Genomic DNA, 26,367 nt, shown 5'->3' with positions numbered 1-26,367 from the left:
TTATTTTTTGTAATTATTAATTAATAAACAAACCGGTTATTTAAAATCATCTTAACCCATCACCACATTTCGTATATCAATCTGACACAACACATGTTTTTAAGTACAAACATGAAACCATTTCAATTTAACACAACACATGTTCTTAAGTATGAAATATGAAACCACCCGTTACACACTTTTTTTCTCACATTTCGGCCATGTTTGGATTCCTTATTCGCACCTTCTTTTGACTTATATAAATTGTTTTGATAAGTTACTCCCTCCTAACTTATTATCAAGATCTCATTTTTTCTTTCTTTAAAGTAACATTACCCAAACACCTTTTTAACTTATATACGTTAATAAGTTATTTTGAGGTAAAAATAAGGAATTCCAAACGCTTTCTATTTGGACTGTATATGAAATGAGCTGACTCAACTCAAGTCATGGTTAGCTTTCAACTAGGATGATAATGGCTCAACTCATGAAACAAGTCCCGTAATTTATTATAGAACTTTTACAATACTAAAGCCCACTCCATCCAAATATACAGGAAATAAGTTGGGAGCTATTACTTAATACCAAAGGCTATTTTACAAATAACAAAAATACAACAATAATCAAATTTAGCATCAGAAAACTGAAAGTACAAATGATACATAAACAACTGAAATTACCGCCTCCTTGCTTCTTTTGGCTGCTTTTAAACTTTCAGTTTCCGCATAAAACACAAGATAACATTTCATTCAAACTTAAATCATGAAAATCAGAGCACCCGTGTCGTCCCATTTACCTAAAACAGTTTAGCTTTAATGTAACTTGACGAAATTAAACAGTAACAAGACAAGATATAAAGAGATGCATACCATAACCGAGACGATCAATAATTGGCCATAATCTCCCTAAACAATTCCTTAGGTGCTGCAATGAAAAAGTGTTACAAATCTTATAACCAAACAGACATAATAATTTTCTGCATCATGATTTTTTATTTAAACCTTACTGGGCAATCCTGTAAATCTCTCATATTGTTGATAAGCCTGCCCTATAAACATTTCCACCCCTGTAACAATTAAGGCCCTGCATTCTCCAGCTTCACGAAGCAATCGGGTGATTTTTGGCGTGTAAACCGCATCAAATACCAATGCATACGACTTCAAAGCTTCCTGCGCATATTCATTTCAAATCATCATTAAATTTCCAAGCGCAAAACATCATAAATACAACACATAATCAGAACATATCATACCTTGGAAACAGGAGTTTGATCAATATTTGGTTGCATACCAATTGAAGTAGTGTTTGCAAGTATCATACCATCCTCCAGGTTGTAAGTGTTTAAATCAGCAAGAGACAGGGCCTTTCCACCTATTATCTCTGCGAGTTCTCTAGCGCGATCTACATGGCATAATAAAGGAACAACTTTAAGCAAACAATATTAGCATTATGTTCAAGTTGCAATTAAGTCAGGTATTGAGACTTGAGAGTAACCAAAAGTTCGGTTGGCTATCACTATTCGTGCACCCTTCTCTTTTGCACCATAAGCAAGTGCCTTTCCTGCACCGCCAGCACCAATGACCACAAATAGTCTACCATCCAAGGGGGACCCACTTGCACCATCTTGAATGCCCGAAGCTGCAACAGTACAGTGGCAATTTCAAAATTCCAAAGGTCAACTTGGTTGTGTTTTATCTCAAACAGGGTTAAATGAAAAAACAGCTAAAAGCGGAGCATGTCAAATGGGTCGAACGGGCTGAAAGTCCCCTCAAATCTATTATTGTTGCTATTGCTATTGTTGTTATTGTTGTTGTTATTATTATTATCTCATTCAACCTCTTAAAAATAATTTTTATTCAACGAATTGTTATCATTCTCACGATAATAATGTTGTTTTAAATAGGGGTGTATGCGGGTCGGTTTGGGTGGGTTCTGGGCTCAAACTAAACCAAAAACCTAAAATTAGGTTTCTAACTTTTGAAAGCCGTTCGGTTCAGTTTCAGTTTTTACCATTTCGGCTTGAAAATCGCAGACCAAAATAATGAATTTGGGCCTAAATTTTAAGTAAATTATTAATTATTAAACATTTGGACTCAAAATTTTTGGACCACACCATTTGTTAATTTCTTATAAATTACTATAATCTGTTTTTCAGGTTCGGTTCAGTTTGGGTCCAGTTTTTTCGATTTTTGGTTGATAGCAAAACTGAAACCAAAGCGAAAATTTGGTTTTTAAAAGAACGCTGTTGTTGAAAAAAAAGTGTTTGCAGCTCAACCCAACCCGGACCAGCTTTGACCCGACCTGTAATGCCTTAAGTTAGAAAGAAACCTCGTAGACCATCTTCAATAGCAGTAATAGCTCCTACATAATCTGTATTACAACCATAAAGTGTCCCATCGTCTCTCCTTACAACACAGTTAACCGCTCCAATTAACTGTTAAAAAAACAACCAATAACACCACCGCACCATTAATAACAATCTTTCTATGTTATTAACAATATTATATTATTATTTACCTTTGCAGTCGGATCAACCTCATCACAGCATTGAACTACAGCTTCTTTATGAGGAATAGTACAACTGCATCCAACAACAATGAATAAGATTTTAAACCAAAAATAAAAAATTATAAATTTTTATGAAAACATTAAATTCAACCTGAAGCCAGCAAAATCTGTATATGTCTCGAGAAAATTCTTTACATCATCCACCAACAAATGTACATAAACTCCATCAAACCCAATTGATCTGAAAGCTTTATTATATAACAAAGGTGATTTGCTATGCCCAACTGGCTTCCCGATAATACCATACACTTTTGTGTCGGGCCCGATTTGCCTGAAATTAAAGACATCCAAAAGATCCCGGATCGTAGGCTGCCCCGGTGCAGATTCCTTTCCCCGTTCAATGGTACCAAACGTCAAATATCCACCATATTTTGGGCTGAGTAATCGAGATATCAAGCCCCTCTCACCCATTGCCATTGATATTATTGGAACCTGTAGCATTAATCAATATAACTTATATACTTAAATAAAATGTCGTGCCAATGGTAATAATAACATGATCAGTGAAACGGGCTTACTTGAGACTGAGTGGTTATTTGAAAAACGCGTGCGACATCAGTTATATCTACAGCAGTTGTTGCGATCTTTACAATGTCAGCTCCTGTTGATTGTATTTTGTGAACAAGGTTGTTGAGGTCTTCTAACGACGGGGTATTTTTGGTAATTGTGTGAAGAAACAATGAGTTTGCATTTTGCAGGCTTATTTCCACCGGTTAAGTTTTTGAAATCATCAACAGCCTGCAAGTGAGTAACTGAAATGAGAAACCTGATAGAAATTTGAAACATTATGTATTATTATAGTTGATAAAGACAGTTGGCGTATCGTAGAAGGAACCTGAAGCTCAACATCAATGTGATCAGCTCCTAACTCCATGGCTAACCGGACAATCTGCTCTGTTCATCGCCATCATAATGACCACCTTCCCATTTTGGCCTACAAAGTAACACAGAATCAGAAAACAATAGGGGTGGATAACTAGTGTGAATTAATATGAAATAGCAGTGAAAAGGGTGGGGAGAGGACTGGATTGAATTAGGGTTTGGATATCCTCTTTAATTACACTAGAAGAAGAAGAAGAAGAAGAAGAAGAAGAACTGAAGCTATCGAATCTGATTTCAACAAGGTCAGCACCAGTAGATTTGGCCAAATTCATTTGGATCAGCATCTGATGGAGGGTATCCGCCATAATGGGTGCACATATTAGAGTTGACTTCCTCCTTTCACTTTCGACCTAATGAATTAATTTCCACTCCAGTTAAACATCAACTATTAATTACATAATACTGTATTATTATTATTAATGGAAATGCATAATGGGACTTACGACCTCCATTGCAGCGGCAGGTGTGTTAGTTTACTTCAGAGAGCAGTGTGTTGCTGCTGCTTTGTGGGAAGGTGGAAAGAATCTTGATTCTTCAACCGTTAGATTAGATGTATGTCAGCTTGTAATGTCACACGTTCGATCAGTTGAAAACTCCAAAATGTGTCCATTATCATATTATTATTCGACACCTGGTTTATTATGATCAGTGTTATCTTCTTTTGAGTTTAAATGAATTATATAAATAATAATAATGTTTTGATTACTCTAGTGAGATAACAAAAACGCAGGAATTGATCCTCTGGTGGATTTTTCGTCGGTATCACCTTTGTTTGTGGTGGTCCTTTTTTCTATAATTGGATTTACCGTCCAATCAAACGCTTGGTTGACCGTCCAAAAAAACAGCAAAAAAGTAATTTTGCGTCTAGGACTATGTAAAAATGACTTCGAACACTAGGGTGAACATAATTTCTATTTCACTTGAACGATTCTTCAAAGCTCTGCAACGTTGGACATTGAGGTATCGATTTGCAACGAACACATACTCTGTATCTGCAAATTGGAGCTTCTTTTTGTTTAATGGATGGTGTATTTTGGATGGTACGCCTTCCCGAGGAGGAACGCCTTCCGCTATTCGACCCGTACTCTCCATATGGCAAATAGATTTCGAATTTGTTTATAGCTCAAGTGTTTAAGCAGTTCATGAGCATACCATTATTGTTTACAGTAAGGTTTTCCATTGAGGTAAATTTACTCCATTGCAGGTATTGTGATGGAGGGATTTGTGCCACTTCAGAGAGGTCAGGTTTGTGGGAAGAGGGGTTAGGTGGAAACCATCTTGATTCGTCAACTTTGGATCGGTTAGCTATAGTCATAAAAATGTGTCCATTGTCGTGTTAACTTTAACTATATTATATTAATTCGACACGTGGTTTATTCCGATTATTGTTATCTTATTTCGGGCTAATTTTAAGTTGAAAAGTATCAAATGTGTTCAACCGGTGAGAGGTTTGGACTTGGGCGTGCAAAGTTGTTTTCTTTGGGAGGATAAGGTTTATAGTAGGGGTGTTCACGGTTTTTGGGTCAAACCATGAACCAAACCGTTGGTAACGGTTTTTGATTTTTGTAAACCAAAACCAAACCGTAGAACTTCTAAACCGAACCGAACCAAATCGTTAATAACGGTTTGGTTCCGGTTTGGTTTCGCGGTTTGGGAATAAAACCTTGAAATCTTGCTGATTGTTGCTTGGTTATGAGCATAGGATTAAATTATGTTCAAATCATGTTTATCATTTTTGAAACTAGGATTTAAGTTAAAATGATGTTCAGAAGCAATTGGGGCAGGGGTGTGAACTTTATGTTTAGAATAACTAATATAATGTTGTTATGAGGAATTATGAACCAAATTGTTGGTGTGGTGATGCATTAATTGTTGGTGTGGTGTCTTGAATCATAAAGGTGATCATCCCCAATTGAATTGTAGTTTTAATGAATTCTATATGAATCTAAATTGGAGTTTGGATATTGATGTCACTAGAAAGGGTGTAAAACTGAGTTTTGAATCGAATTTGAAAAGAAAAACAAAGATGATGCGCAGCTAATCTCGTTAATGGTGTGTCTTTAAAATTTTGTATAAAATCACAGAAAACTATAATAAGTGAGTAGCTTATATGGTTAAAAAGTCTTTTCAGTTTACTACATTTCATTTTCAGATATGAAAAGCTTATTTGGATTTTAAGTGGGGTAAAATGGCTGACTTCTGTAGCTGAACAGATATTTGAGCAAAGCTGATGGCCAAAAATTACACTGCTGACCTGTTTTTCTGGAATTTATATAAAATCAGTCGTATTGCGGAAAAATGTGTATTATATATGGTTAGAAAGATTTCTAAGTGTACTACGTTTTACCTTTGATCATGTTGAAGTAATTCAGGCCTTAAGGGTGTCAAAATCCAATGAGAACAGGTGCTGCACAGAACGTGCAACACTAAAATTGGGATTTTATATAAGATTATATTATGCCATGCTATATATTTTTTTATGAAGAAACTTGAAATGAGTAAATGAACGATAAGTGAAGAGTACTAATGGTTGGTGATTTGAATATCCGTCTTGTGTGTTCTAGTATTGAAAGTTGACATGTTATCAAGCTAGAGTGCTTTGAACCTTGGATGTAAGCGGGTCAAGTGGATGATCATGTTATAAAGCTCCTACGGGCTTAGGTGAGTGACTCTAACAATGATTGTTGATGTTAGTAGGTTATGTTTATAATTATACTATGTGATTTATCATTGTTGCTTATTACATTCTGTGTTGCTATGTTAAGTAGCGTGAGTGTTTGTGTGGATAACATGTTACATAAAATAGAGTTATCATGACTAATGTGACCATTATAAAAGTTTGGAGTCATAGAGATTGTGACCCTATTATAGTAGTTGATGGAGGGACACACCCATTCTGCTATGTTTGTCACACCCCAACCTAAGGCGGAAATGCCGGAGCGTGATCCGATTGCTCACAGCTCGAAGATACTATCATAATTATAAATGACAATATCTAATTAATTATTTTATTTAAATAATACACACAATAATCAAATACAACAAAACCATTCAAATAAATAAGTACAATCATTTGAATTCAAGTTTGTCTTCAATGTAACCCTAAGGTCTTTCTAAGTGTCCATCCTTCAACTCAGGCAACCTGCATATGCGTAGAAAATGGAGTTTTGTCAACAAACATGTTGAGTGAGTTTACCACCAAGTTTTGACACCAAAATAATGTTAATATGATAAATAAGCAAAACGTAATAAATGCGGTAATGAAATCAAACCATAAGCAAGTAAGTTGTCGATTAAACCATTGCCAAGCGAATCGGGCGCCGGTAAATCAACTATGAGCAAATAAATAGAATAAGACCGTTGCCAAGCGAATCGGGCGGTGGTCAATAGAATGAGAACCCAATACATGGGGATATGCGGGACCTCTCCGAGCACGAATGCGCACATAAACAAGTAAGCACATAACAAGTATATTTGATTAATCACACACAGATACACGTTTGCTGTTTTTGATATGTATGTATATATAGATAGGTATGTATAGTATGATATACACATATGTCCCCAAAATGTTTATGAAAATCGAGTAAAATAGGGGAATGATAAAACTCACCTGGTCGATTAAGCCAAACGGGAATGAATACGACAAGAACGATAATCACGCTCTTCGAGAATTACCGACAAGGATCCTAATTAAATGATATTACGAGTGAATTATAATGATATAATATGTATAACGAATTTAAGATTTCGATGTGATTTGAGTTACAATTATGATTTGGTATGTTATGGATTGAACGATTGATCTCTATGGATTATTGTTATCGTTAAATTATAAAAATCATTGTTTAACGTATAATCGAACTTACCAATAATTAGTTTGAACAAATATAAATTGAGATCTATTATATAATAATAATCGTTTAAATATATAATTATAGTAAAATTCATATCTTAAAATCGTAACGAATTTCGATAGTAAAAATGTAGTTAATACTTATAATACGTTTAATATGTTTATTATAATTTTGTTTTAAAAATAATACGTATATGACATATACACACACACACACATTGATAAAGACGTTTTAACAATGATAAGCCTCAATATTTGTGTCGGGTTTTAATAAAATAATAATGATTTATTATTATTAATAAGATATATACATACATACATATATATACGAGAACTTGTAACGAGATTTATTTGACACGAAACGTTTTAACTTTAGAGTGTCGGTTTAAAGAAAATATTGTTAAATTAATATTTAATATTAATTATAATATATTATAAATAATTAAATCAAATTAAAACCATCAAATAAAGGAAAATATAAAAAAAAATGGGCTGGCCGGACTCGAACCAGCGACCTTAAGCCAAACCAGACACGAGCACACACACACCAGCCATGCGAGCTGGTGTGTCAGCTGCTAAAAGTTCGTAAACGATTTTATATATACAGGAACGAATTAAAACCCAATTTGAACATAAACCCTAATCCCGTAAATGATCAATCCGTTCATCATTCGTTTAATTAAGGTTAGGGTTATTGTTCAGCATATCACAAAGATCACAAAAATATAATGCATTACCTGATTTGTTGATTATACACGGGTTAATCACGAGCTATAGGGCCGGCGGTAAGAAGACGATGAACAGGGTAAACGAGAACTCGATAATCAAATTGAATATAGGGGTTCTGTTTTAGCTGTATCTAGGTATGTGCAGAAACGAAGAATTGTATTATGATCAATCCTAGGCTATATATTCAATTTTTAGGTCAAACGGTTTGGTTTATAACTCAATTCGTATCGTATGTGATCTTGTTTCTTAATTAATTAGGACGGTTAGGCCGCAAATAGTAATAGATATCTTAACTATGATTCAATTCCTAATTTACGACGAAAATTGTGGCTCAAGCAAGATAAACGGGTCACGGATTTGGGCATATGGATACGGGTTAACAGGTTACGGGTTTGGGTTATGAAGATTTTGTATAGAAATTGCAATTTAGTCCTTATAGGTTGAAGATGGGATCAATAAGGGGTTAAAGTTTATGTTTGGGCTAAAATGTACGTTCTTGAAAGTTAAATATCTTTTAAATAAATAATAAATAAATATTAAGGATTCTAGAATATAAATTTTTCTACATAAACGTGATATTTTTCATTGTTAAGATTCCCCGAACATAAAACGGGTCGGGTTATGGATATAAGCTCGTACGTGGAAAACCCGAGCTGTTACAATGTTTACGCTGACGGAGGGGTGGCTTGCCATATGGTGAAAGACTTTGACACACAAAGTCGTTTTGTGATTGTCTTTGATGCACTTTTGGAATTATGATTTGGGGCTGCATTGTGGTGCTGAGCGCGCGCACACACACATATTCCGTTAATTAATCATACAATTGAATATAATTATGAGTTCTCACTTAGATATGGCTAATCTTTCGTGGTGATAATGTGTAGGTCATTTATGAAAGTGTTCGAGTCATGCGGACAAACGAGGCGACTATAGGTAAAGTTTTGATATGTGAGTGCCGAGATGATCAAGTCTTTTAAGATTGGGCATTACACAAGTATGAAGAATCATTCGGGTTGGAAGAATGAAGACTCCGGTTTAGTTATTGTATATTATGTTCATTTTTAAACCTTTATATTTGTGTTACTCTGAATTTGTGTATCTTTGAAACTTTTATATACACTGTATTCATATATACATATACACTTGTATATATAATGGGTTTCAATGGAAAAAAAGAAAAAGTATTCTGGTAGTTCATTCTGCATAAAAAAATTTTGAGGGGTAAAATAGTCATTCTGCACAGTCATTCTGAGGTCCAACCAAACAACACTTACTAGTTCAACACTTATTGACTCAGACTCTCTTAATCATTCAGAACTTTTACTGGTCCAGCACTTAATGATTCAGTAGTTGCCAAACAACCCCTTAATCAATTCGCAACTTATTAACCTAAGGTATAGGTCACAAAAATCCTACCTGGTGTCGATTAATCACTGGTCGGGGTTAATTCGCTATTTGGTCAAAATAAGTCAAGATTTGAAAATATATATATAAAGTTGGTATACATATTTTTATTTGAATAATTATATATGCATTCTAATATGATCAATCTCGATCAATCGATAGTTCTTACCCTAATACGTGACTAATGTTTAACGATTTCTACAACAATGAACGAGATAACGCTTATTCATTTTAGAGACGAAACGATATTACATTCCCGTAAAGGTTAGACTGAACTAGTAAATTTTGGAATAAGAAGCGAAGTTGTAAAATCCATCCATATAATTAACTAGGATATAGCCCGTGTAATACAATAATATACGTAATAATATACCTTGTCGTCTCAAAAATATATTAAAATACATTTATATGTCTAAAAATATGTGTAATACAACATATTATTATCTTATAAATTCATAGTAACATACCTTATGAAAGTATGATTTTGTTTTAATAATATAAATAGATAGATTAAAAGTAAATTAAATTATAATTTTAGAAATTATTTAGATGAAATCCTATATAGATAGGTTAATTAAAGACCATATAAAAACTATGTGGTAATATAATATTAAATATATAAATAGTTACCACAGCTGGTCCATTCTTCTCGGAAACCCTAGATCAAACTCCAACCGCCGCCAATGCAGGTATCACATATTCTGATTTCCAATCTTTTCTAAAATTCAATCTTCTTCTTCTTCTTCTCCTCCTCCTCTATTTCATTGCTTCAATTGTTCAAAAAACTAATTGTCCCGGTGTAAACATTAATAATATTAATAAAAAACTAATATGAAACCAAAAAAAATATTATTATTATTTCGTTCGCCCAATTCTCTGAGCTCGTTGTTTCTCTATTTTGACCTCTTCTTGCTTGGCTGATCTTTTATTATTAATCCATTCTCCTAAATTCAGTTCAACAACTACCCGATTTACAAAGGACAACTCTTGCAATTAGGTGACTCGATCAATATTGTTGACCCGATTATCTTCCCGATTAAATCCTTATGATCGACTAGATGATTATTATTTTTAAACATATCAAGCACTAAAATATCGTCTCAGTTTTCAAGATTGCCAAGACGGAGGGAATCATCGTAACCAAGCATGAGCAAATTGAAGTCTCGAGAAAACATCTGAGTGGCCCGACTCTCACAAGGATGCGAAGAGTGCACGCATTTACATGCTTGCCGTGATGGAACATAACCATCATGTCATACATGGTAACATCAAGGCCTTTAAAATTTAAACCAGATCACAACTAGAATCCAATTTACGTGGTTTCATCAGTTTCATGTTATTAGTAAATATAATGGCTAATTACAATACGGTGTTTGCATCTATTAGTGAATTGTCACAGTTAGGGGATGTTTGAGATTGCTTATTTTAATCAACTTATGACTTATTAACTTTTGAAAAAGTGAAAAGGTGTTTGGGAATGTGGGCTATTGTGAGGGGATAAGTTAATAAGTTACAAAGGTGTAACTTATTAACTTATGGGAGAAGTTATAAGGAGGTAAAATAAGGAATCCCAAACACCACCTTAGTAGACTTCAAACAACAAGACATCAAAGGAGAAGACCTCTGGTGTTATCATACGTTGGGTCCATATATTGTAATGAGCCATTACATTTAGTAGTAAGGTGAAGATGATGCCTTTTAACTTTAACCGCAAATGCAAAACCATGTAAATTTGGGTTCCCGGTTGCAATGCTGGTAAAATTTTGTAGGAGTAGATGCTACCATATATGAGTTATGGTTGTCTTCATCATAATGAAGGTGTTTCAAAGCATATGTTAACCACGGCACGTGTGTATTGTCTTTGCATCCATGTGAGGGTTGGGTCACTTAGATGCTTCTTGAGACTTCCATTGGCCTCATGCTTTCATCACCTTCCGTACGGAGATGATAATTTATTCTTGATATTTTTAAAAGTAATCACCTTGTTACCCAAAAGGTTCTTTTTTCCGGAGATTTGCGTGCAGCAATATTGATCAAGTCCTCTAGTTGTTTTCGCTTGGGAGCAATTCAGAAAGAAATGAGATATTATTGACAAGAAAGTTTTTGTGAATGGCGACCAGTTCTAGGATCAAGGTTAGTATTTGTTTGTTTCTAAACACGTGTATGTGATTGCTGGTTAACTTACCAATTCTTTGTTATGTAAAGTACTAAAGTGTATAGTGAGCTTGGTTAAAATTGCGCGATGCGCTACTATGCGTTTTGTTCCCTAAATTTGATGCGTGATGCAAACACGAGCGAGATTTACTTTCTAGAAAAAATATTAAAATTCCAAGACATTAGCAAATAAGCTAAATTTAAAACAAAGGCGTACTAATAAGGCAAAAAGCAAACTTTCGAAACAAGATATAGTAATTCAAAACAAAAGCATACTTGTAAATGACGGTAAGCTAGAATTCACACTTTTTCTCTAGAACATTATGCGCATAATAGCGCATTATGCGATTGACATCATAATGTGAAATCGCCGCATTATGCGAATGCAACACAAGTGTGACTAAGTGCTCTCAAACACAGCAAGTGAATAATGTGTGTATTTTAAAACCAAGAGGAGATAGTTTCGTTTTTTGGACAAGTAACTCCAAAAAAATTCAAACTTTTGTTATTGTTGATACTTGTCAAACTCCTAAAAACACTACTCTTGTGGTACAAAATAGACAAAATATATATTTAGATGTGTAGAAGTGGGCGTGTGGTGAACAGAGCCCATGATTAATATGAACTTTAATATCTTATAATACTGTGCAGGTTCCTGAATGTTTCAAAGCTGTTTTGATATTTTTTTGAATTTGAAGATTGAAATTAAGATAAGAACTTTAGTTTTCTCTTCATGTGTCAGTTAGAGTGTTAAGACAATTAAAAGACTAATCTCGTCTTTAGATTTTGTGGTTCAAGAAAATCTTGTGGTACAAAATAGACAAAATAGAAGTGGGCGTGTGGTGAACAGACAAACTCCTAAAAACACTACTAAAAAGCTATGCCTTTGTGGTTCAAGAAAATCTCAAGCCAAACAAAGTATGCTAATCGATTGTACGTAAGGAAAGCTATGCTTGGAGCGAAAATGACACTCGATTGTTTGTCTCTCTAAAGTCACTCTAGTTTGATTTGGTGTTCCAACCATCTACAAGTTACTATGATTTTGTGGCAGGTCCTTTTTAGTGATATATATTTTTAAATTTGGAGTATGAAATTGAAATTTGAAGTGAACTTAATACAGTTCATGGTAGCTGCCGTGGACAACATGTAACAAGCCACTTCCATGCTAGACCAAAATGTAAATTTCGACCGAATGGGATTGAAATGGTAAAACGCTGAAACTACAAGTGGCAATAATAAGAAGAAAATGAACAGTTTAACGATTTCTCAATAAAAGGAGATAAAGGTTAGGGCACATCAAACCTATTAATCCAATGGTTTCTCAATATAGGAGATAAAGGTTAGGAGATATATGGTTATGTTTATAAACATATATCTTGATTTTAACTCATTTACAAGTACTGTTTGGTGGTTAACTGTCATCAGTTAAAGATGATTGGCACTTACTTTTGCTTAAAATTCCATTTAAGAACAAATTAGGTCGAATCACAAAGAACAATATAAACAACCTTTGAATGTGGCTATATATGCATGATGAATGGATTCTAACTACTTAAACATCATTTGTGATATTTCTAATATTATACAATACACATCATTGCTTCTCTTTATTTTCAATTTGAAATTGAGCTTGAAGTTCCAACGTGTTTGCAATGATTTTAAATCTTCATTTGAAACGATTCTAAGCTATTTTACACAATAATTACCATTAATAGGTTAATTTGAAATCTCACCAATGAATGATTAGTTAAATAGTAGTACTTATTATGGAAGTTGAACGATTCTAATCACTTTAAGAGGTTATGACTTGAGTTCGAAACAGACTTGTAGTTTCGGTCTGGGTCGAATATTAAACAGGCACACACAATTGACTTCTGGAGTCTATCTTGAAGATAGTGGTCATCTCCTTGTTCATCTAGGTTTTGTTTATAAAATCAATTTGTCCATTTGTCCATTTCTTTCAAGTCCCATTTGATGAACCTTGACTACCAAAACTCATTATTGTACTTCTAGCCCTAAAAATTAATATTTTGACATTTTGGTGGAATTTATTTATAAAATAACTAGGTTTTATTTACAAGTATATTTAAGATATAATAATAATAAATGTTGACACGTGATAAAGGTATATTTATCATTTCAAAGTATTCAATACCAAAATGAGATGCTACATGCTTACATTATTTCCTTTGTCACTACTCTATTTCTTAGTAATCCATCCTTGACCCTCAAGTTTTGAATTATACTTTTCAACAGGTTTACTTAGTTTGAATATTTGCCAACAACATTTATAATTTATAATGGAAGTTCCTAATCATCTTTCTCTCTAAAATCTATACTTACTATCTATTTCCCTTCATCTGAATTTCTATGTCTATCTCTACTTTTAAAATTTGAAGATTCAGGAATAGTGAATCTCTATATACACATCTCGAAAGTTTAACAGTGCATTTGTGGCTTATACCTCAAGCACGGAAGAAAGAGAACCAAAAAAAAAAAAAAAAAGAAAGGAAATATAGAGATAGAGATGAAGAATACGATGTGGGAGGCTTTTAATAAGAGATAAATTTAGATAATATAAATTTTTAGTTAATTACAAGAATAAAGATAGAGAATAGATTTGAACGCTCTAAAATCGTCAATAACCTTTAAAGTTAATGGCCATTTTCGTCCTTGTGGTGTGCTACTTTCGCCACTTCAGTCCAAAGTTTGAAATTTTGTCAATTTAGTCCTTATAGTTTTAAACATTAGCCAATTGCGTCCCCCCGTCTAACGGCATCCAACTACGCCATTAGTTTAAGGGGTATTTTTGTCTTTCTCCTGTTTATTTTTAGTTAATGGTCAGTTTCGTCCCTGTGGTTTGATACCTTTGCTACGTCAGTCCAAAGTTTGAAATTTTGTCAATTTTATGTTTAATTTTTTTGTCTATACCCCCTAAGAGCATAATCCAAGACCAAAACTATCGAGTATCGACCAAAACAGGTCTACATTTACTCTGTCGACAACAATAATCACTCCACCCCCCTCGTATTTAGTTTCTAGACATTTCCTACGCTCTCCCCACATGGTGGAATTTATTGGTAAAGTGATTAAGGTAATTCCCTGAAACCGTACTATACCGATAAAACTAAAATCGTTTCTTTGGTTAATACATAATAGTTAGGGTTTAGAGATTAACATATTGTAGCAAACATCTTGGTCGAAATCAACATCATGAGGTTGAATATCCCACATTTCCATGTTTGCTCAAGAAATCGATACACTAGATCGCATGTGTGTTCTTCAAATCGTGGTCTTGTTCTTGAATTCTTCAAATTGACAACAACTCTAAGGTTGAATTCGACGAATTCAAGAACAATACCACAATTTGAAGAACACACATGCGATTTAGTACATCAATTTCTTGAGCATATATGGAAATGTGGGATATTCGACCTCCTGATGTTGATTTCTACCCAGATGTGTGCTACGATATGTTAATCTCTAAAGCCTAACTATTATGCATTAATCAAATAAACGATTTTAGTTTTTTCTATATAGTTCGGTTTTAGGAATTACCCTGACCACTTTGCCAATGAATTCTATCTTGGACTGAAGAAGCAAAAGTAGCAAAAAAATAAAAAAATAATAAAAAAATAAAATAAAAAATGAATTAAATTAAACATAAAATTGACAAAATTAGATTTTTGGACTGAAGTAGCAAAAATATCAAACCACATGGACGAAAATGACCATTAACTAAAAATAAACAGGAGAAAGACAAATATACCCCTTAAACTAACGACATAGTTGGATGCCGTTAGACGGGGGGGCGTAATTGGCTAATGCTTAAAACTATAAGGACTAAATTAACAAAATTTCAAACTTTGAACTTAAGTGGCGAAAGTAGCAAACCACATGGACGAAAATGGCCATTAACTCTAACCTTTATTATGAGAAAAATGTGTCATCAATGTCTAAATTCAGCATCTTGTACTCAATTTTGGTATTATGGTACTATGAATGAGTTGTCCAGGCAGGTTACTCTTTGCTAACTTAATCTTCTTGTAAATCTTTATCCTTTATGGAATTCCAATCTCATGTATGAACATGTTTAATCTCATTTTATGTGTCAAACATAAGTGGAGGAAGCAGTGGTGGCCCTGCAAATTCACATGCCTTGGCCGATCGAGCCTGAAAAAGTTTGTCCCCTAAGCCTTAGCGAACTAAATAATGTAAACCAATGTTTTCTAAACGATAATTAAAGTTATAGCAATAAATATAACAATTAGCAAAATCATGACATTAGAATGAGTTTATCATGACAAATAACTTATAAGTGTCTGAAGAGGTAGGGTCTCAACTCTCAAACCCACCTAAGGACAATAGAAGTCTCCACGGAAGGGCCCACAAGCTCCGTGGAACACTGACACTTGTTGAAATTAAAGAACATGGTGCTGACGGAGGTCTCACCCTACACCAAACATCCCTTTTGATATTCTAGAAGATTTGACCTTCACTAGGTATGCCAAAAAATGGAATGTATGTGTGAAAGAGACTCCCAACCAATAGAATGGCAACAACACATTGTTGATAGTACCACATACTATAAATGTTACCATCAGTCAGCTGCTTTATTCACCAACTCTCTTGAGGCACGTACAAGCCCTCTGATTAGTGGATATTCTGACAGCGCAATGACCCACTCCTCTCCCTTGTTCCGGGTATAAATACCACTTCAGTTCCAACAATAAAGGGATCTTAAGCTCTCCGTGCAAAATACTCTAGTGTTTACTGGTACCTTATATCCAGTCACCCATACTAATTCTCACGTCAGAGGGCTAAGTAATTAGGCCTAAGGTTAAACTAGTGTTTCTCAATGTCTTGTCGTTGGGCCACAGGCCCACCCCTGTTTGGAAACACCAATGCTTTCGGCCCATTCTAAAATTGTGATATATTGACTATGGTCCTATCACAATGATACCGTATCCATCTAAGAGATCTACTGTATCTTACATTAGCTCCATTTTAACGTATTAAATACTAACGCTTGAGACCAATCCATAATCATTCTGAAAGCAAAAAAGATGATAATTATGTAATAATTTATATGAAAAGATTACATTTATAATTAATTTTTAAACATATCATCGACATTTTATTCACAAATCAGACATTGTAAGCATTTAAAAAGTCATGTTCATAAGTATGTTAACCATCACATGAGACAAAATAAAAATATATAAATAGTTAAGCGTGCGGATTAATCAATGGCAACTTAATTAACGTGGCAATAAATTAATTTTGAATGAAATAATAACATCTTTGAACATGCAAGATTAATTAATTAACATATCTATTGCTCTTGGTCCCTTGGACCATGGTAGTAGAAAGCTGCATATATTCATATTCTTTACAGCAACAAAGCAACTTCGCTTTCAGCCTTTCAATGCTATTAACAACTCAAAAGTAATTATAATCCAATATTTTCTCTATGTCTTATACGATACAAGTTGTCTTTCTTTCATAAATCAAACCTTTTTTTAATTAGTAAATTGCATTTATTAACTGAGGTGTGAAGATTTATTAAATCTAAGAAACCATTAATCATCACTGAAAGAAGGTAAATCTCTCTTAATTTTATTAATGATTTACAACACTATAAATAATAATACTAGGCTAGTTACATGGAGAGAAATATGGTAAGTTACAACTGAATATTGACTATACAATTTGAATATGGAATGGAGTAATTCTAGGAGAGAATGGTGGATAACTATTGACTTTGTTGATTTGATTTACTATGTTGAGTGATGCGGTTGTTACCCCCCGGCAAGCGAAACGGCGGTGGATGTACCTGAAGCAAGTCTCGAAAATGTTCAAAGAGAGGTCTAGGCAAGCTCTTTGTGAAGATATCCGCAAGTTGAAGCTTGGTAGGAACAAACTTAGTGTGTAACTTTCCTGACATAACGAGTTCCCGAACAAAGTGATAATCCAAATCGATGTGTTTAGCACGCTTGTGAGAGACCGGATTTTGACTCATAAACAAAGCACTTTTGTTGTCGCATAAAAGAGTCGGCCGAGTCTTAGGAAGAGCATGTAGTTCATGTAGCAAATGAGTAACCCAAACAATTTCAGCTGTAGCATTCGCCATTGCCCGATATTCTGATTCACAGCTTGATCGTGACACTGTCGGTTGTTTCTTTGCACTCCATGAGACCAAGTTTCCACCTAAGAAAATTGAGTAACCATAAGTTGACCTTCTTGTTTCAATACACCTAGCCCAATCCGCATCCGAGTACCCTAAAATTGAAGCAGTAGTTGGTCGTGTGAAAACTAAACCATGAGAGATTGTTCCTTTGACATAACGGAGAATACGTTTAACCAATTGAAAGTGGTGATCGGTTGGGGAGTGAAGGTATTGGCAGGCTTGATTGACGGCGTAGGAGAGGTCGGGACGGGTGATGGTGAGGTACTGAAGAGCTCCAACGAGAGAGCGGTAAAGGGTAGGATCGGAAAAGGGATCACTTTCTTTGGTGAAAATGTCGGTTGAGGCGAGTGGAGTGGGTGCCGGTTTGGCTTCGGTCAGGCCAGCTCGTGTTAGAATGTCATTGGCATATTTGGTTTGAGTGAGAAAAAGACCATTGCTGTCATGAACTACTTCAAGGCCAAGGAAGTAGCTTAGCGAACCAAGGTCTTTGATGGCAAATTCCTGATGTAACCGAGCCGTGAAAGAGGTGATCAGGGAAGGTTTATTTCCTGTGAGTATTAGGTCATCTACATATACAAGGAGATACATGATGGAGTCTCCTTGACAATAGATAAATAGCGATGGATCGGCACGGCCACATGTGAAACCAAAATATAGAAGAAACGAGCTCAACCGTTGGAACCAAGCTCTAGGAGCTTGTTTCAAGCCATAGAGTGCTTTATTGAGTTTGCACACATGATTCGGAAACTTGGGGTCGATAAACCCGGGAGGTTGCTCCATGTAAACGGTTTCCGAAAGGTGACCGTTTAAAAACGAATTGTTTACATCTAGTTGGCGAAGAGACCAACGATTAATGACGGCTAATGATAGAACAAAGCGAATGGTGGATGCTTTCACAACCGGGCTAAACGTGTGATTAAAGTCTAGGCCTGGTATTTGAGTGAAGCCATGTGCAACGAGACGTGCTTTGTACCGATCAAGTGATCCATCCGAATGGTATTTGGTTCGGAATACCCATTTGGAGCCTACAATATTTGTAGAAGGTGGGCGAGGCACAAGGGACCAGGTGCGATTTCGGGTGAGGGCCGAAAGCTCATCTTGCATTGCACACATCCAATGAGAGTGTTTTGAAGCACTCTTGAAGCCTTTAGGGACACTGTTAGTAAGAAGTGCCGCATGAAGACAAGAGTGCATTACGGTAGCAAGATAGGACGTGTGTTTCGGATTGGGTTTGAAGGTGCCAACTTTAGAACGAGTTGTCATAGGATGAGATGATGCAATGGGAGATGGGGAGGGGAGGGGGCACGGGTGAGATTAGAGATGGGGGAGGGGTGGTGGACGGGGGTGGTGTTGATGGTGGTGGTGATGGTGGTGGAGAGTGGTGATGTTGTAAGGATTGGGTATGAACCGATGATGAGATATCGGTGGAAGAAGGAATGGGTTATGAGTCACAGAGAGAACAAGCGGAGTATTGAATGGTGGAGGTAGTTGGAGTTAGTTGAGTTGTTGATGTTGGGCCGATGAATTGGAGGAGGTGGTTGAGGATTGAGTGGTGGAGTTAGTTGGACTTTGTTGATTGAATGGAGATTGGGCCGAGGAGTTGGGCTCAGGAAGGGAGGACTGGGTAGAGGAAGCTGATGGATCATTTTGATTGGACTGGGCCGTAGGTTTAAGGGGGAGGATGGGCTCATCGGGTGTGGTATGAGCCGAAGGGTGAGGAACAATTGTGGCTTCGTCAAAAGTGGATAGGAATAATGAAGCAATATCCGATTGTGAGGAGTTAGCCACACATGGAAATGAGTTTTCATCAAATCGAGCATGCCGAGTGACATACATACGTGAGGATATAGGATCGAAGCATTTGTAACCTTTGTATTGAGGAGCGTATCCTAAAAAAATACAAGGTATACTTCAAGTTGCAAGTTTTTGGGGAGCATAATCACGTAGGTATGGATAGACACGACATCCAAATACACGAAAGTTTGAATAATTTGGAGTCGTAGAAAATAAAATTTCAAATGGAGATTTGTCATTTGAAATTTTAGTTGGTAAGCGATTAATTATGTAGGTGGCGGAACTAAAAGCATCAATCCAATGAGTGATAGGAACACTCGCATGGAAAAGCATAGCGAGATCGGTTTCTACTATGTGTCGATGCTTTCTTTCGGCACGACCGTTTTGAGGGGCGGTATATGGACACGAAAAACGATGAAATGTGCCATTTTCATCAAATATTTTTCGCACGTATTTATTGACAAATTCCGTGCCACCATCACTTTGGAAAACCTTTACTTTGCGTGAAAATTGATTTTGAACAAAACGCAAAAAAGTTTGAAGGACCGAATAAAAATCGGTTTTGTGCTTAAGAGGATACAACCACGAGAGTCTAGAAAAGTCATCCACAAACACAACATAGTATTTATATCTATCTTTACAAGTTATTGGTGATGGTCCCCATAGATCACAATGAACGAGATCTAGAGGAAAAGAAGCACGTTTTTCATTTATAGTAAATGGCAATTTATGTGATTTAGCAAGTTGACATGGAGAACATAAAGTAGGCTTAGGTAAAATAGATGTAAAAGATAAACAACCAAGTCTTTTTAATACAAGAATAATGTCAAAAGCAACATGACCCAAACGATTGTGCCACAATTCAAATGAGGCTTTATTAGATGAAACAGAAGCAACAAAAGCAAAAGACTTGTCCCGGGGCACGTAAAGACCGTTTTCACACCGACCTTGAGCGAGATGTTGGCTTGTTTTCTAGTCCTGGATAACAAAAAAGGAGTTAGAAAAAAGAACATCAACAAGAAAATCATTTGTCAACTTGCTAATAGAAAGAAGGTTTCGGGTTAAGGATGGAACAACCAAAACATCATTTAATTTAACATGTTTGGTTAACGAGACATGACCTTTGTGAGTAATGGGCAGAGATTGACCATTACCAAAGGTGACCGAAGACCCTCCTTTGTAAGGAGAAAAAAAAAGATAAATTACCTGTGTCATCGGTCATGTGACGGTCTGCTCCCGTGTCGGCAGCCCAATCGGGAGCATCCTCGTTTTGAACATGACATTGAGTGTAAAAGGCACGAGCAATATCTTCGTGTCCAGAAGCCGAGGCCACGAAGGATGAGAGTTTTGGGCACTTGTTTGCAAAGTGTCCATTGGTGTGGCACAGTTGGCAATGGGGTGGTCGACGGGTTCCATTGGAGGAGGAGCTAGAGGAGCCGGATGGTTGACCACGGGTATAGGAACCGGATGATGAACCACGTGTTTGGCTACGGTTTTGGGAAGAGCCAGTGGACCGGTTTTGGTTATTTTGAGCAATAAAGGCCACGGGAGGGTTGGTTGGGGGGATGGCCAAAAGAAATTGTTCTTGGCTCTCAGCTTTTGTGAGTAAGTCACGGAAGGGAAGCGGATCGCGGGTGGTGAGGATAGCGGTGGACCAACTCTCAAAAGTAGACCCGAGACCACAGAGAAACCAATGAGTTTTGTCTGTGTCTTTAACGGGATGACCAATAGCAGAGAGTTGATCACAGATGGCCTTGAATTGACGACCATAATCGGCTACGGTTGAGGATCCTTTCGTCAAGCGACGAAGATTGTCACGGAGCAGATGCATCTGTTCAAGGGAGGTGTTGTTGTAGGCCGCTTCAAGGGCGGTCCAGATTTGGCGAGCCGTGGTTAAGCCAAGAATTTCAGCAACAACCTCTTCGGTGAGCGAAGAGTTAAGAATGAGGATGGCCTGTTGATCGGAGATCGACCAGGCCGTGAACTCAGGATTAGGCTGCTCAACAGAGGTAGCGGTAATTGATTTCGGGGGTGGAGGGATAGAGCCATTGACATGGCCGAGGAGCTCTTGGTTGGTGAGAAGAGGCAGTAATTGATTTTGCCAATAGAGGTACTTAGTGGAAGAGAGTTTGATTGTGAGCATGTGGAGACTGGTGGCCATGGGAAGCTTAGTTTCGATGGTTGTGGAGGAAGAGGAGGAAGCGTTGGTGGTCATGATGGTGAGGGTGATCGGCTGATTTGAGAGTTACAGGGAATAAGACCTTGAGGGTGATACCATGAAAGAAGGTAAATCTCTCTTAATTTTATTAATGATTTACAACACTATAAATAATAATACTAGGCTAGTTACATGGAGAGAAATATGGTAAGTTACAACTGAATATTGATTGTACAATTTGAATATGGAATGGAGTAATTCTAGGAGAGAATGGTAGATAACTATTGACTTTGTTGATTTGATTTACTATGTTGAGTGATACGGTTGTTAATCACTCATTTTAATTTAATTCTTATAACATATTACAAGTCTAGGAGCTCAGCAATGGAGCCAAGATATGTGGGCGGGTTTGGTTATGATGTGTGTCATCATTTAACCGATCTAATAGAATTGAACCGAACTTGTATCAATTTGAAATAAACTTAATTAAAATATCACCCATGCTCTCCTAGAAGTCATCTGTTGAACATATTTTCGGCTTTTTCAGTATTACTAGTTCTCCGTGTTAGCATTATGCATGCTGTTAATTTATTAATAAATAATGCAACAAATTAACTTATATTGTCCCCTCAAAGTTTATCTGAGTGAATTAAACACGTACATCCAAAGTTATATTAGTTAAGTATGTAAAACTTCAATCACTAGGAGCCAAATACTAGAGTGTCTACATTCGACGGTTAAAGAGACTTAATAGCTGGGTTAGAGTTTATTCTTTCCGATATATATATTTGATTTAATTAAATGGGTATAGTTTTTAGCCTGTTTAGTTAAACATATGTTTGGTTTTGATTTGAGGAGCTTGTAAAATTTCAAAATTAGCCCGTATCAAAAGTTTTGTTCTACGGGTAACTGATCGAACCGAATTGTTGTCAATAACCGATTAACCATAACCAACTTAACTGCAGCTGATAGGCTATCATTCAATGGTTAACCAAAGCTCCGGTTATGGTTATGGTTTTGAGCCAAAACCGACTCATGCGCATCCACATCCCTAATCACCGATGGATATTTAAATATTTAATGGTTTATACAATCCATTTGGATTTAACGATTTGTCGTCATGCTTGTTGTTGATATTTTTATTTATTTATCACCAACAAATATTTAACATTTATATTATATATATTTTTCTTGGATTTGACCGATCCGTCAGTTATGCATCTTGGTGATATTATTATCGCTAAAAGTAAATTTTCTAGTGGTGATGATATCAGGTTATCGCTTCATATCCTTATGAGTTCTTTCTTTGTTGATCATGTGCTCCTCCGGACCTCCACACTTGTTTAATGGAATCATTTCCATCCAGTACGATCAAGAAAGATATTACTAGAGGCATATGATCTATATATTATTCTGATTTTAAATTTTTAATGCTTGGTATTGATTATGTAAGATGCATACAACATAAAATAATACTCATGGATAATCATTTGTTAATTTTTTTCACCGTTTTAGAAATTAAGCATGTTACAATGACTATCTTAGTAGCCTATCCAAGAATTAGTGGCTTATACACGGGATGCATATAAATGAGTTAGAAAAAAAAACCCAACTTTAAAAAGGTACGGCTTACGTTAAGTTTAAAAGTTTATGAACATAAATGTCTCAACTGGTCCAAATTCTATCATATGGAGCATTGATTTCAAATTTCACCACCTCAACTCTTAAAAACACCTTTTTTTCCCATTGTATAAATATTTGGTATAAATTTTTAGTGGTTATTTGGCAGCCTCTTAATGATTCCATTAAGATGCTATCTCTAAATTGGTAAGAGGTATATGAGTGTTTATGTTTACACTAATGGTTCATAAATCTTTTAATGGTTAAGTTTCAGAGACATGCATGAATAATTCAGTGGCTATCTTTTAATCAATCAGATCCTTTCATTATTCAGCATAAGACTGCCAAACAACTCCTTAGCATTCTATACTAGTGGGCTCCAATAATTATTTGAGCAATAAGTATTAATTTTTTTTTATGATAATACATTTGTATTCGTGTATTGTTTACGTTATGTTTTGAGGGTTTTAGATAGCGATTAGCAGAGTAAGTTTGAAAGGCCGAACTCGGCAATAGTGGTTTGCCATTTCTATTGTTTAAATTAACGTTCTAATTGTGAGAATCAATTAGTGTAATTACATATACACATAGTGTAATTATGTAATTACAACTACAATATAATTACACTATACTGTAAATGGCAGAACCCTTGAAGGTTCAAAAATGGCAGAACAAAGCTCCAAGAACGTTAATGGAGGACAAAATATCAAAGAACATCAATGGTTGATCCCCATATTTGTATCAAAACAAAATATTTAGTTAAACTTGATGAGTTCGCTAGCCACTCTAAAAAATAATCAAGTTTTACACGCTTTATTTTGAAGAACACTTTCTTACACCTAAACACCATATAGTCTTGCAATTGCAAGGATTTGACCTACACTATTATTATAGGGACAAGCATCATACCACCGTCAGGTCATATGGTATAACTCTTACATGTAATATTTCTAGAAATCATATAGAAGTTCTTGGTGGTTTCCTATCACACATAGTAAATCAAATATTATAGGTGCTCTTGGTAATATTAGTTTGGACATATATGTACATATAAACCATTAACTCATTAAGAACCGAATTTAGTTATATATTAATTTGATATAAAGGTATTCCTTTAATCACGTGACAACTAATTAACCCTTAAAAAACCCTTCACAAACAAACAAAATCACTTATCTATTTAAGTTTATGGCAATTAATATCCTAACCACAGTCATCCCATACACTTCAATTTGCTGCTCTCTACTATCCAACAATCATGGCATCAACCGAGACTGGAGCTCCTCCACGTGCCACCACGCAGACTTCGGTGAGGTGGTCATCAAAATTAACAAGGTACGTCTCTAATAGTGGCATGGTTGCTATTGAGAATCAAAGGAAGGTGGATGTGATCTTGAGGGCTTTGATGTTCGTATTTTCGTTGGTCGGGGTTGTTGTTATGGTCAGTTCTAAACAATCTGAGAGGATCCCGGTTTCACCAGTCATGATGATACGCGTTGATGCAAAGTTCACTCACTCCGCGTCATTTACGTAAGTAAATACATTTGTTGGTTATGGTATATTTCATTTAATTTATATATAACAGCAAGTAACATATCACTTTAACTTGGCATGCCCGGCTCAAGTTTTTCAGAGTCTAAAACGGATTCTAAATTATGATTTTTTTTTGTCAAAAGAGTACATTTTTGCTTACTATGCTAACACCCAGGAATATGACAAGACACATTTTTTATATGCGATTTCTAAAGGCATATGATCACACGCATTAGATATGTAACGCGTTTTAGTGAAAAATAAGCAAACTAGCTACTTATTTACTCTCATTGTCAAAAGCTAAAGTTAAATGAAGCTAAACCTTTATGGGCCCTTACGGGGCCCAAGCTTCAGCTTATTTCGTTATACAGTCGATCTGCCAATGATTTGATCGAACAGTATTAATGATATGTTCTTAATCATGTGTTTTATTTCATCGACGGCATGCAGGTACTACGTATCAGCATTTTCGGTTCTTGGCTTGTATAGCATGATCACTGGTTACTTATCATATTCAGCACTGAAGAAGCAAGAACGAATCTCAACAGGCCAGCTGTTACAACTCCTACTACTCGATACCGTACGACCTTGAACTAAGATCGAGCACACCTTTAAAACAGTCACACATATTAGAGTTAAAATAAGTTTCATGCACCGAAAATAACATTAACCTTTCAAGTAAACTAATCATTTGTTTTCTTTGTGAAACCCGAAATTTAAACGAAGCTATATATCTATTGTGTGTGCAGTTTTTGTTAGGAATCACTGCATCTGCAACAGGAGCTGGGGGAGGAGTGGCATATGAAGCACTCAAAGGAAACCCTCATATCCATTGGATGAAAATATGCAATATTTTTGATAAGTTCTGTGACCATCTTGCAGCTTCTGGAGTAATGGCGGTTCTAGCCTCGTCGATGCTCATACTGCTCATTTGGACCTCCGCTGGCGCCATGGCGAGAAACGCTGGAAGGTGATAGTTTTGGATCGGTTATGTGTTCTTGCTTGGTTAACGTGGGATTGGATTTGTGTATTTTCTATGTTTTCCTTTGCTTTATTCGGCTTATCCGTAGAAAAAATGTTATCCATGCTTGATGCATGGTTGATTATTGTAGTATTTTATGATGGTGAGAGCTAAGTAGCCAGGATTTTATATTGAAAATTTTACTATTGTTTTTCGCTTCTATGTTTTGATTGGAACATGTTCATTATTAAACTAATCATGCATATCGTTTTTGTCCGCTATTCATGTAAATAAACAGATTAATTTTATCACACTTAAAAACTTCTTAATTATTGATGTGTAAAGCAATGTATAAAGTATAAACAATAAAATTTGTCACTCGTATAATCAAGTTAACACGGTCACACTTATAAAGTTATACTTGTCTAGAAATGATGTAACTATTTAGGAAAAATTATTACAAAAAACAGTAAATCATGCAAAGAAAAAGTGTCTTATAACAATAGGCATAAACAATAAGAGATAGACGTATAATTCCT

At 35.6% G+C, this 26,367-nt stretch overlaps 1 protein-coding gene and 1 pseudogene across 3 annotated transcripts; one reads left to right on the top strand and one right to left on the bottom strand.

The window, feature by feature from the left end:
* Window positions 1–783: 783 nt before the first annotated feature.
* Window positions 784–4,521, bottom strand: LOC143568384 (bifunctional 3-dehydroquinate dehydratase/shikimate dehydrogenase, chloroplastic-like; annotated as a pseudogene). The gene is made up of 10 exons (XR_013141570.1): window positions 4,415–4,521; window positions 3,383–3,481; window positions 3,066–3,285; window positions 2,639–2,979; window positions 2,497–2,560; window positions 2,308–2,413; window positions 1,474–1,617; window positions 1,232–1,380; window positions 986–1,148; window positions 784–903 (listed from the first exon to the last, which is right to left on the bottom strand). The product of XR_013141570.1 is annotated as a bifunctional 3-dehydroquinate dehydratase/shikimate dehydrogenase, chloroplastic-like (transcript).
* A 19,910-nt stretch (window positions 4,522–24,431) lies between these two features.
* Window positions 24,432–26,010, top strand: LOC143568377 (CASP-like protein 1). Of its 2 annotated transcripts, none has more exons than XM_077054550.1 (3): window positions 24,432–24,864; window positions 25,318–25,447; window positions 25,617–26,010. In XM_077054550.1, exons 1-3 carry the CDS (start codon window positions 24,593–24,595, stop codon window positions 25,839–25,841), a joined length of 627 nt encoding a protein of 208 aa, XP_076910665.1. In that variant the 5' UTR covers window positions 24,432–24,592; the 3' UTR covers window positions 25,842–26,010. The 2 variants fall into 2 exon arrangements, with proteins under 2 accessions (XP_076910665.1, XP_076910666.1); XM_077054551.1 differs by having other exon boundaries at window positions 25,627–25,848.
* The last annotated feature ends 357 nt before the right edge of the window (window positions 26,011–26,367 follow it).

Source organism: Bidens hawaiensis, unplaced genomic scaffold, assembly GCF_021521415.1.
Source record: "Bidens hawaiensis isolate Kalapana, Puna unplaced genomic scaffold, B.hawaiensis_p1.1 tig00023984_1, whole genome shotgun sequence".
Lineage (NCBI taxonomy): Eukaryota > Viridiplantae > Streptophyta > Magnoliopsida > Asterales > Asteraceae > Bidens > Bidens hawaiensis.
Note: the sequence above shows the minus strand (reverse complement) of the source record. Positions and strands in the feature narration are given on the sequence as shown.

Bases quoted from the DNA above. Each gene is read 5' to 3' on its own strand.
- LOC143568377 (XM_077054550.1), top strand. From the start codon at position 24,593: ATGGCATCAACCGAGACTGGAGCTCCTCCACGTGCCACCACGCAGACT. The intron at 24,865-25,317 runs GTAAGTAAATAC...GACGGCATGCAG, and splicing joins ACTCACTCCGCGTCATTTAC to GTACTACGTATCAGCATTTT. The intron at 25,448-25,616 runs GTACGACCTTGA...TTGTGTGTGCAG, and splicing joins AACTCCTACTACTCGATACC to TTTTTGTTAGGAATCACTGC.